Source organism: Babylonia areolata, chromosome 18 (genome assembly GCF_041734735.1).
Source record: "Babylonia areolata isolate BAREFJ2019XMU chromosome 18, ASM4173473v1, whole genome shotgun sequence".
In the NCBI taxonomy this organism is placed as follows: domain Eukaryota; kingdom Metazoa; phylum Mollusca; class Gastropoda; order Neogastropoda; family Buccinidae; genus Babylonia; species Babylonia areolata.
In genome coordinates this window covers 74,367,976-74,380,828 of record NC_134893.1, presented here as the reverse complement: position 1 = coordinate 74,380,828, position 12,853 = coordinate 74,367,976, and the positions used below count along the sequence as shown (strand labels likewise).

General features: G+C 41.1%; 1 protein-coding gene across 1 annotated transcript in view; it reads right to left on the bottom strand.

The window, feature by feature from the left end:
• Positions 1–210: 210 nt before the first annotated feature.
• LOC143293093 (nuclear factor NF-kappa-B p105 subunit-like) overlaps positions 211–12,853 on the bottom strand; it is a 133,886-nt gene continuing 121,243 nt past the window's right edge. Inside the window, exons 20-21 of the mRNA XM_076604001.1 lie at positions 9,885–9,972; positions 211–7,564 (exon numbers count right to left, since the gene is read on the bottom strand). Coding sequence (XP_076460116.1) covers positions 7,482–7,564; positions 9,885–9,972 — 171 coding nt within the window. The 3' untranslated portion in view covers positions 211–7,481. The remainder of the gene's footprint in view (positions 7,565–9,884; positions 9,973–12,853) is intronic.

The window sequence follows — 12,853 nt, the reverse complement described above, 5'->3', positions numbered from 1 at the left end:
GATTAGACATTGAATGTGACCTCCTAGACACTGGTGATGAATTCTCGGATGATTTTTCTGATGATGATGAAATTCAGTTAGTACCAGATGATTATTTTGAAAGTGACAACGAAACTTTGCTGACGGACCCCTACGACGCCGAGACAGAAATCGACAGTGACACTAGTGACGGCCATACTGCAAGACAAGATGACTTGATGACTGTAGATATTGACTGACCCCTACGACGCTGAGACAGAAATCGACAGTGACACTAGTGACGGCCATACTGCAAGACAAGATGACTTGATGACTGTAGATATCGACGAAGAGGAATAACAGTACTTGTATGAGTGGGTAAAAGAGCTGACAAACTTCCCACTGGCTGCACCTTTCACTGGGACCCCAGGACTCTCACTGACTTTCCAGACACGTCCACTCCTGTTGAGGTGAGTGTGTTTACAATTTGATATTGTGGTAATTTATTTCTTGTGTAAATAATGTTGATTTCTACAATTTTTTATGAATAATTTGCATGGATTAATGTAAAATTATCATTTTATGTGTGTACACTTACTAAATTGTGTGGGGGTGTATCTGTGCAATGGGTGTGTCAGCGTATTATGCATGGACATGTCTGTGCGTGTGTGTTATTTATACTGTCACTCCTGAATTATTATTCATGTGTATTTGCTGTGTAATATTATTGATGTTTATTTTGAATTTGTTTTTTTGCCCTTTTTTTTTTTTTTTGCAAAACATGCAAAAGCTTTTCTTGCTTTTTTCTTATGACAGCACTGTCTGTTACAGAAATTCAAAGCACTTTACACACATGAGGAGGAGATCTGCCAGACACAGGAGCAGACATGGGGAGACAGGCCAGGCAGTCACTGGCCTGCTAACATTCCACCCACCAAGGAGCAGCAGACCAGGAAAACACAGAGAGGGTGCAAGGTGTGTTACACCAAACACAAAGCACAAGGAGTGTCACGTCAAGAGGTGAAAAACGCAAAAAGCCACCACAATCATGTGCAGTGTAAAGTGCCCCTCTGTGTTGTTCCATGCTTTGAGGTGTTCCACACAGCAAATAATAATCTAGCTGCAGCAGAAGCGTGTAAATAGGTGTTTTCCTTCTTTTTCTCAACTGATGGATTCGCATGGTTTTGCGTTTTCTGTTTTTCCAGTGTTGTGATCTTTTTTTCTTTTTTTTTAACAGTTTGTTGTGCAACATTTGACTTAAACTGATTCATGAGAATCAGGGAACCTTACTGTGTGAGAAAATCATCATATGCTGCCTTGTGGATTAGCTGATGGATATGACATGCCTGGTGAGCACAGTATACCTATTTTTCACATTTTTTTTGTTTTTCAGTATTTAGTGACATAACTTAAAATATTAAAAAAAAAATTCAGCAGCATTTAACGAGAAAACTGATTTAAAATGTTAAAAGAAGAGATAGTAAACTTTCTAGTAATATATAATTTGTATGTCTTTGTCTCTGTGTAAAAGTGTGTTGAATTTTTTACATATGCCAATATTTGCCAGTCACAGCAAAACTATATGAACTATTTAACTACATCTGCATAGAGTTAAGTGTGGATATTTTTCTGATTTCCCAGGTAAATATATGCGTCTGAATCCCTTCCATGCATATACACATGCGAAACATTGAATGTGCAGATTAACTCTCTGACCCCTGAATGGCCCGCCGGAAGTGCCCGTTTTAATCTCTGAACATCCCGGTATGGCTCGCTTAACACAGAGTTCATACCCTCTGACCCCTGAATGGCCCGCCGGAAGTGCCCATTTTAATCTCTGAACAGCCTGGTATGGCTCGCTTAACACAGAGTTCATACCCTCTGACCCCTGAATGGCCCGCCGGAAGTGCCCATTTTAATCTCTGAACAGCCCGGTATGGCTCGCTTAACACAGTGTTCATTTACCTATACTTTTGCTTTTAGCAATCCCATAATGCACCTAGACCAGAAGTACATTTGTTACTTCCTTCTAGTGTCGCCATTTTGAAGTTGGAAGCAAGTGGGTGGGTTGAAAAGTTTCTGAGCTATGAATTTTTTAAATTGATGATTTTTTGGACGAAAATGGCTCAGAATGATTGATTAAACAAGCCTTCAATCATAGGCAACTGTCATTATGAGGTATCTTTATTTGTAGCTGAGTATTTAAAGAATGAAAAAATGAGCACACACACACAACAGATCACTCTGTGAGAGTGTTTTCATTATCTTTGATGCACACACACAGCTTGAGACTTTTCCCCATCATATTGGACTTTTTTTCTTTCTTTTTTTAATTTTTTTGGTTTACATTCTTCACAATTAAAGTGTTCCCAATTTACTTTATGTAAAACTATGATGTTTTCTGCACATCCTGAGCTGGATTTTGCAGCAAAACTGATAAAACCTGGTTTTATATGATTTTTGTTGTTGTTGTTGTTGTTTATGTTTGAGTTCAGTGAATAGTTCAGTGAAGAGTTATTTCCCTTCACACAGGATTTAGAAGTTGCCTTGGGATTTTTCTGTCATGGGGTGGAGGGTTAAAGATCATGTTATCCATATCAGTGTTCAGTACTTAAAGGAAACACAAACATATCCAGTATGCACATCCTGAAAATGAAGTACAGCTGCCTAAAAAGGGTGGGGTTAAAACAGCCATACACCTGAAGGCCCACTTGTAGATGTGGGATTCCCACCACAAGAATGCAAACAAAAATTCATTTCCTGGAAGTCCAATGTCACTTTGAGCCCTGCTCTCCCCTTGCTTGGGACAGTCCAGAAACTACACCTGCATTCCCCTTGATTGGTACAGTCCAAAATTACAGTGGGTATTTCTGCCTTCCCCTTGATTGGTACAGTCCAAAATCACAGTGGGTATACCTGCCTTCCCCTTGATTGGTACAGTCCAAAAGCACTGTGGGTATGCCTGCCTTCCCCTTGATTGGTACAGTCCAAAAGCACTGTGGGTATGCCTGCCTTCCCCTTGATTGGTACAGTCCAAAAGCACTGTGGGTATGCCTGCCTTCCCTGATTTTGTTTTGTCAGTCAATACCTCTTTGTTGTGTGTTCATACAATGTTAAGGTATTGCATCAGGCTGACATGCAAAATCGTGTATCATGTAATATTCATGTGTTTGCACACATTCATGCACATGTGTGAGCGTGCATGTATGTATGTGTGTGTGTGTGTGTGTGCATGTCTGTGTGCACAAGCACATGTGCAAGTGCACGTGTGTGTGTGAGTGTGTGCATGAATTTCCAGTTTCCTTATTTCTGTGCAGAGAGTGGAGCTGGGTTGTTTTCACCACAGCTTCAGGCTTCTGAAAGTAATCCACATGAAAAAAATGGAGAATTACTGAACAACAACAAAAGTGAAAAACTCATTAATAAAAGTTGTTTCAGATGTTAGTAAGTGAAACAATACATGCTGATTAAGAAAACCTTGTGAGAGATGATGATACGTGAAACAATACTTACTGATTACTAAAATGATGTAACAGATGATGATACGTGAAACAATACTTCCTGATTACTAAAATGATGTAACAGATGATGATACGTGAAACAATACTTACTGATTACTAAAATGATGTAACAGATGATTATACGTGAAACAATGCTTACTGATTACTAAAATGATATAACAGATGATGATACGTGAAATAATACTTACTGATTACTAAAATGATGTAACAGATGATAAGTGAAACAATACTTACTGATTACTAAAATGATGTAACAGATGATAATAAGTGAAACAATACTTACTGATTACTAAAATGATGTAACAGATGATGAAAAGTGAAACAATACTTACTGATTACTAAAATGATGTAACAGATGATAATAAGTGAAACAATACTTACTGATTACTAAAATGATGTAACAGATGATGAAAAGTGAAACAATACTTACTGATTACTAAAATGATGTAACAGATGATGATAAGTGAAACAATACTTACTGATTACTTAAATGATGTAACAGATGATGAAAAGCGAAACAATACATACTGATTACTAAAATGATGTAACAGATGATGAAAAGCAAAACAATACTTACTGATGGGGATGCATACAGCTCCTGTCTGAAATCATGCACAATTCCAACATCCACACCACAGACAGAATATGACTAACATATCACAGATATCTTTAAACACATTTCCTCCAAACATGAAAAGTCTTGTCTTAACAAGAGTATTTCCATACAAAGAAATGAATCATATGAAAGTTGTGAAACCTATGTCTACAAAAATGACAGACATCTTTGTCTTCAAAGGTAACAGAGAGACCTGTGTTGAGACAGAGATGAAAGTCTAAGCCTTCTACAGGAAGCAAAGGGAGATTACCAGTCTGGTGTGAATGGAAAAAGTTAGAATAGTGACTGGTGTGAAAGGAAAAGTTAGAATAGTGACTGGTGTGAATGGAAAAAGGACAGTGACTGGTGTGAATGGAAAAAAGACAGTGACTGGTGTGAAAGGAAAAGTTAGAATAGTGACTGGTGTGAATGGAAAAAGGACAGTGACTGGTGTGAATGGAAAAAGGACAGTGACTGGTGTGAATGGAAAAAAGACAGTGACTGGTTTAAATGGAAAAGGACAGTGACTGGTGTGAATGGAAAAAAGACAGTGACTGGTGTGAATGGAAAAGGACAGTGACTGGTGTAAATGGAAAAAAGACAGTGACTGGTGTGAATGGAAAAGGACAGTGACTGGTGTGAATGGAAAAAGGCAGTGACTGGTGTGAATGGAAAAGGACAGTGACTGGTGTGAATGGAAAAGGACAGTGAATGGAAAAAGGCAGTGACTGGTGTGAATGGAAAAAGGACAGTGACTGGTGTGAATGGAAAAGTTAGGACAGTGACTGGTGTGAATGGAAAAGGACAGTGACTGGTGTGAATGGAAAAAAGACAGTGACTGGTGTGAATGGAAAAAGGACAGTGACTGGTTTGAATGGAAAAAGGACAGTGACTGGTGTGAATGGAAAAGTTAGGACAGTGACTGGTGTGAATGGAAAAAGGACAGTGACTGGTGTGAATGGAAAAGTTGGGACAGTGACTGGTGTGAATGGAAACGTTAGGACAGTGACTGGTGTGAATGGAAAAAGGACAGTGACTGGTGTGAATGGAAAAAGGACAGTGACTGGTGTGAATGGAAAAGTTAGGACAGTGACTGGTGTGAATGGAAAAAGGACAGTGACTGGTGTGAATGGAAAAGTTAGGAGTGACTGGTGAGAATGGAAAGGGACAGTGACTGGTGTGGTGTGAATGGAAAAGTCAGGACAGTGACTGGTGTGAATGGAAAAAGGACAGTGACAGGTGTGAATGGAAAAGGACAGTGACTGGTGTGATGTGTATGGAAAAGGACAGTGACAGGTGTGAATGGAAATGTTAGGACAGTGACTGGTGTGAATGGAAAAGGACAATGACTGGTGTGAATGGAAAAGTTAGGACAGTGACTGGTGTGAATGGAAAAGGACAGTGACTGGTGTGAATGGAAACGTTAGGACAGTGACTGGTGTGAATGGAAAAGTTAGGACAGTGACTGGTGAGAATGGAAAAGTTAGGACAGTGACTGGTGAGAATGGAAAAGGACAGTGACTGGTGTGGTGTGAATGGAAAAGTCAGGACAGTGACTGGTGTGAATGGAAAAAGGACAGTGACAGGTGTGAATGGAAAAGGACAGTGACTGGTGTGATGTGTATGGAAAAGGACAGTGACAGGTGTGAATGGAAATGTTAGGACAGTGACTGGTGTGAATGGAAAAGGACAATGACTGGTGTGAATGGAAAAGTTAGGACAGTGACTGGTGTGAATGGAAAAGGACAGTGACTGGTGTGAATGGAAAAGTTAGGACAGTGACTGGTGAGAATGGAAAAGTTAGGACAGTGACTGGTGTGAATTGAAAAGAACAGTGACTGGTGTGAATGGAAAAGGACAGTGACTGGTGTGAATGGAAAAGTTAGGTGTGAATGGAAAAGGACAGTGACTGGTGTGAATGGGAAAAGGACAGTGACTGGTGTGAATGGAAAAGTTAGGAGGATCAATGACCTGGTTGGAAAAGATTGGAGGATCACTGACTTGGTTGGAAAAAATAGGAGGATCAATGACTTGGTCCACGGTGAGAGAGCGAGCAGTGTGTGTGTACTCATGTTGATGCCACCATTGTGATCAAATCCGTTTGATCAACAACAACAAAAAAGAATAAACAAGAGAGGCAAGGCCTTCAAGACTCACTTGTGATAAATTAAGTCCCCTAGCATTAATTACAGAGTAATTTCCCTTTTTTACTATTTGCACCAAAAAGTTTTCAAAATAAAAAAAAATTCCATGCTTAGCAAAAGAAGTTCCTGTTTGAACAAAAAATGATAATAATGACTCCTCTTGTTGTTGTGTCAGAATAAGAGGTCAAAGTGTCAAGTTTAGAGAATACAAAAAATATAAATATAACAGTAAATGCAGTTTGCATATAATTAGGCTTTTAAAAAAAAAATTTTTGTGCCCATCCCAGAGGTGCAATATTGTTTTAAACAAGATGACTGGAAAGAACTGAATTTTTCCTATTTTTATGCCAAATTTGGTGTCAACTGACGAAGTATTTGCAGAGAAAATGTCAATGTTAAAGTTTACCACGGACACACACACACACACACACACACACAGACAACCGAACACCAGGTTAAAACATAGACTCACTTTGTTTACACAAGTGAGTCAAAAACTGTGTCACATCACCAAACGCCTGTATTATGGAGTTTTTCCTTGTTTCTTGTTTGTCTCTTCATAACAGTAGAACAGGGGCATGTCAACTTTCCCTAATAATATCAGATATTATCTCATCAAATCCCATAATTTTGCTCAAGAACCCATTCCAAACAAATGATTTCAAGCATCTGCACAACAGACAGCAATAAATAAGTTCATTAAACTTAACAGTCAACATATATAATTAAACTTCTATTAATCCATGTACATGAAACAAAAACAATGAATGAAAACAGTGACAGATGGACACATATACAAACATTCATGCACAAATACATGCTTATGTGCTCATGAATACAAACACAAACAAGTTGTTTTTAAATCCACAGCACAGAAGTAACCTTTAGAAATTTCATGCCAAAACCTAGACACCTGTCTTGACATTACAAAATACTTCATCATTTGACATGACATGTTCTGCTGACGAAAGCCTGCCAAAACCTAGACACGTGTCTTGACATTACAAAATACTTCATCATTTGACATGACATGTTCTGCTGACGAAAGCCTGCCAAAACCTAGACACATGTCTTGACATTACAAAATACTTCATCATTTGACATGACATGTACTGCTGATGAAAGCCTGATGTTTACTCACAGGAAAACAAAATGGCAGATGTCCTGACACAAACACTGTGATCCCCCGCGTCTCTCACAACAGAAACACAGGAAATGGGGCATACACACACAACAGTTATGCTCCTTGGAAAGGGGGAATTATCAGGAGCTAAGGGACATCACTCCTGAATCCTTCACTGAAGATTGGTTGCTTCCCTCCTTTATCTCTTTCTTCTGCACCATGCCTGCAACAGATAATAAAACCATAACAACAACAGTAATAATAATGATAATGAATAACAGTAACGATATAACAACAGTATGTAAAAAATTACAATACAGCACTTAATCCAGAAACTGCTCTTTGTGATTTACATGAAAAATACATACACATAGATAAGATTATATTGCCGTTTTTGTTTTGCTTTCTTTCATTTAGTCATTAGTGTCAGTCTTTTTGTGTGTGTGTGTGTGTGTGTGCGAGTGTGTGTGTGACCTGTGTGTGAATGTGTGTGTGTGTGAGCTCTGTGTGTGTGTGCTCTGTATGTTGTGTGTGTGTGTGTGTGTGTTCTCTGCATGTGTGTGTATGTGTGCTGTGTCTGTGTGTGCTGTGAGATGTGTGCGCTGTGAGCTGTGTATGTGTGCCGTGAACTGTGTATGTGTGCTGTGAGCTGTGTGTGTTGTGTGAGCTATGTGTGCTGTGAGCTGTGTGTTGTGTGAGCTGTGTGTGCTGTGTGAGCTGTGTGTGTGTGAGCTGTGTGTGTGTGTGCTGTGTGTGTGTGAGCTGTGTGCTGTAAGCTGTGTGTGTGTGTGAGCTGTGTGTGCTGTGAGCTGTGTGTGTGTGTGCTGTGAGCTGTGTGTGTGTGTGAGCTGTGTGTGTGTGCTGTGAGCTGTGTGTGTGTGTGTGAGAGCTGTGTGTGCTGTGAGCTGTGTGTGTGTGTGCTGTGAGCTGTGTGTGTGTGAGCTATGTGTGCTGTGAGCTGTGTGTGTTGTGTGAGCTGTGTGTGCTGTGAGCTGTGTGTGCTTGAGTTGTGAGCTGTGAGTTGTGTGAGCTGTGTGTGTTGTGTGAGCTGTGTGTGCTGTGTGGTATGTGTTGTGTGAGCTGTGTGTGCTGTGAGTACTGTGAGTGCGTTGTACTGGGGGCTGTGTGTGCTGTGAGTGCATTGTACTGTGTGCTGCATGTGCTGTAAGCTGTGTATTCTCTGAGCTGTTTGTGCTGTGTACTGTGTTGTATCCTGTGTACTCTATGTGTTCTGAGCTGTGTGGGCTGTGAGCTGTGTGGGCTGTGTACTGTGTATGCTGTGAGCTATGTGATATGTACTGTGTGTTGTGTGAGCTGTGTATGCTGTGAGCAGTGTGCTGTGAGCTATGTAGTGTGTACTGTGAGCTGTGCGTGGTGTGTAATGTGTGTGCTGTGAGCTGTAAGCTATGTGGTGTGTACTCACTGTGTGTGCTGTCAGCTGTGTGTGGTGTGTACTGTGTATGCTGTGAGCTGTGTGTTGTGAGCTACGTGGTGTGTGCTGTGTGTACTGTGTTCTGTGTATTGTGAGTGCTGTGAGCATGCTGTGAGCTGTGTGTGCTGTGAGCTGTGTGTAGTGTGTGAGCTGTGTGTGGTGTGTACTGTGAGCTGTGTGTGCTGTGACCTCTGTGTGCTGTGTACTGTGTGTGCTTTGTGCTGTGTAGTGTGTGCTTTGTGGTGTGTACTGTATTTGCTTTGTGCTGTGTAGTGTGTGCTTACTGTGTGGTGTGTGTGCTATGTGTGTGTGTGTACGCTGTGTGCTGTGTGTGTGTGCGTGCGTGTGTGCGCGCTCTGTGTGTGCATTCTGTGTGTGTGTGTGTGTGTGTGTGTGTGTGCTGTGAGCTGTGTGTGCTGTGAGCTGTGTGTGTGTGTGTGTGTGCTGTGAGCTGTGTGTGCTGTGAGCTGTGTGGAGTGAGCTGTGTGCTGTGTGGAGTGTGCTGTATGGAGTGAGCTGTGTGGTGTGTGCTGTGTGGTGTGTGCTGTGTTGTGTGCTCTGTGAGCTGTGTGCTGTGCTGTGAGCTGTGTGGTGTGTGTGCTGTGTGGAGTGAGCTATGTGGTGTGAGCTGTGTGCTGTGCTGTGAGCTGTGTGGTGTGTGTGCTGTGTGGAGTGAGCTATGTGGTGTGAGCTGTGTGCTGTGCTGTGAGCTGTGTGGTGTGTGTGCTGTGTGGAGTGAGCTATGTGGTGTGAGCTGTGTGCTGTGTTGTGAGCTGTGTGGTGTGTGTGCTGTGTGGAGTGAGCTATGTGGTGTGAGCTGTGTGCTGTGCTGTGTGCTGTGAGCTGTGTGGTGTGTGTGCTGTGTGGAGTGAGCTATGTGGTGTGAGCTGTGTGCTGTGCTGTGAGCTGTGTGGTGTTTGTGCTGTGTGGAGTGAGCTATGTGGTGTGAGCTGTGTGCTGCGCTGTGTGCTGTGCTGTGCTGTGCTGTGAGCTGTGTGGTGTGTGTGCTGTGTGGAGTGAGCTGTGTGGTGTGTGGTGTGAGCTGTGCTGTGTGCTGAGCTGTGTGCTGAGCTGTGTGCTGTGCTGTGAGCTGTGCTGTGTGGTGACTGACTGGAGGCAGGCAGGTCCATGATATACAGAGCGTCCTCTCTCTGCATGGAGCGCAGACATTCCTTCAGCTTGCCCACCGTGCCGTAAGTCTGAGGACACACACACACACACACATACACACACACACACACACATACATTTTCACACAACAGAACACACACACACACATACGTTTTCACACAACAGAATACACACACACACACACATACATTTTCACACAACAGAACACACATACGTTTCCACACAACAGAACACAGAACACACACACACACACACAAACATGTTTTCACACAACAGAACACACACACACACACATACATACATACAAACACACCCTCATGTGCATGAACATGTGACAGAGTTGCTGACACACACACACACACATACATGCAAACACACCCTCGTGTGCATGAACATGTGACAGAGTTGTGCACAAATGCAGAAACAGAAATCAGAGAAACATGCATCTATATTATTTTTGTTTTGTGCTGTTTCATAGTTACTTACTATTATTGCATGTCAGTAAGTAAAATATTTGTTGTACAAATAAAAAAAATGTTGTCTTTTGTAGAAATTCTGATGTGACTTTTCTGCATTGTATGCTGTTGTTGATGAATGAGAAGAGGTAAAAGTATGTTGTTGATGAATGAGAAGAGGTAAAAGTATGTTGTTGGCAAATGAGAAGAAATGTGTTGTTGAAAAATGAGAGGAAGCAGAAATATATTGCTGTTGATGAACAAGAGGCAGTATGTTGTTGATGAACAAGAGGCAGTGTGTTGTTGATGAACAAGAGGCAGTGTGTTGTTGATGAACAAGAGGCAGTGTTGATGTACAAGAGGCAGTATGTTGTTGATGAACAAGAGGCAGTATGTTGTTGATGAACAAGAGGCAGTGTGTTGTTGATGAACAAGAGGCAGTGATGATGAACAAGAGGCAGTGTGTTGTTGATGAACAAGAGGCAGTGTGTTGTTGATGAACAAGAGGCAGTGTGTTGTTGATGAACAAGAGGCAGTGTGTTGATGAACAAGAGGCAGTGTGTTGATGAACAAGAGGCAGTGTGTTGTTGATGAACAAGAGGCAGTATGTTGATGAACAAGAGGCAGTATGTTGATGAACAAGAGGCAGTGTGTTGATGATGAACAAGAGGCAGTGTGTTGTTGATGAACAAGAGGCAGTATGTTGATGAACAAGAGGCAGTATGTTGATGAACAAGAGGCAGTGTGTTGTTGATGAACAAGAGGCAGTGTGTTGTTGATGAACAAGAGGCAGTATGTTGATGAACAAGAGGCAGTATGTTGATGAACAAGAGGCAGTGTGTTGTTGATGAACAAGAGGCAGTGTGTTGTTGATGAACAAGAGGCAGTGTGTTGTTGATGAACAAGAGGCAGTGTGTTGTTGATGAACAAGAGGCAGTGATGATGAACAAGAGGCAGTGAGTTGTTGATGAACAAGAGGCAGTGATGATGAACAAGAGGCAGTGTGTTGTTGATGAACAAGAGGCAGTGTGTTGTTGATGAACAAGAGGCAGTATGTTGATGTACAAGAGGCAGTATGCTGTTGATGAACAAGAGGCAGTGTGTTGTTGATGAACAAGAGGCAGTATGTTGATGTACAAGAGGCAGTATGTTGATGTACAAGAGGCAGTATGCTGTTGATGAACAAGAGGCAGTATGCTGTTGATGAACAAGAGGCAGTATGTTGATGTACAAGAGGCAGTATGTTGATGTACAAGAGGCAGTGTGTTGTTGATGAACAAGAGGCAGTATGTTGATGTACAAGAGGCAGTGATGATGAACAAGAGGCAGTGTGTTGTTGATGAACAAGAGGCAGTGATGATGAACAAGAGGCAGTGTGTTGATGTACAAGAGGCAGTGATGATGAACAAGAGGCAGTGTGTTGTTGATGAACAAGAGGCAGTGATGATGAACAAGAGGCAGTGTGTTGTTGATGAACAAGAGGCAGTGTGTTGTTGATGAACAAGAGGCAGTATGCTGTTGATGAACAGTATGCTGTTGATGAACAAGAGGCAGTATGCTGTTGATGAACAAGAGGCAGTATGCTGTTGATGAACAAGAGGCAGTATGTTGATGTACAAGAGGCAGTATGTTGTTGATGAACAAGAGGCAGTATGCTGTTGATGAAAAAGAAAAGAAATGTGTTGTGAATTTGCAGCAATGATGGCCAGATAAAAACCTGCTGTAAGTCATATCACTTAGTTGGAATGATGTTTATATAAAACCATTTAAATAAATAAAGATTATTTTTGCAAGAAAACGAAAGAAAGCTATAAATAAACGAGAAAAAGAATGTAAGCAAGAAAGGAGAGAAAAGAACGAGAAGAAACAAAGAAAGAAATACAGAAAGAAATATAGAAAAAAAGAAACAGACAAAAGGAAAGAAGGCAAAAGAAAGAAAGCGAGAGAAAAAAAACAAACAAGAGAAACTCAGAAAGAAAGAAATAAGGAATAAACAAGGAAAGGAGGAAGGAAAGGGTGGAAGAAGGAAAGGGTGGAAGAAGGAATAGAAGGAAGGGAAAAGGAAGGAAGAAGGAAAGAAGGAAGAAAAAAGGAAAGGAAAGGAAGAATGGAAGGAAGAAGAAAAGAGAGGAAGGAAGGAAGGAAGAGAGAAGGAAAGAGCGATAGAAAGGAAAACAGAAGCTTGGAAATAAAGATAGAAAAGAAGGAAAGAGAAGGAAAGGAAGAAAAAGAGATGAAAAGGAAGACAGAAGGATGGAAAGAAAGAAAGGAAGGAAGAAACAAGGAAAGAAAGAAGGAAAGAGCGATAGAAAGGAAAACAGAAGCTTGGAAATAAAGATAGAAAAGAAGGAAAGAGAAGGAAAGGAAGAAAAAGAGATGAAAAGGAAGACAGAAGGATGGAAAGAAAGAAAGGAAGGAAGAAACAAGGAAAGAAAGAAGGAAAGAGCGATAGAAAGGAAAACAGAAGCTTGGAAATAAAGATAGAAAAGAAGGA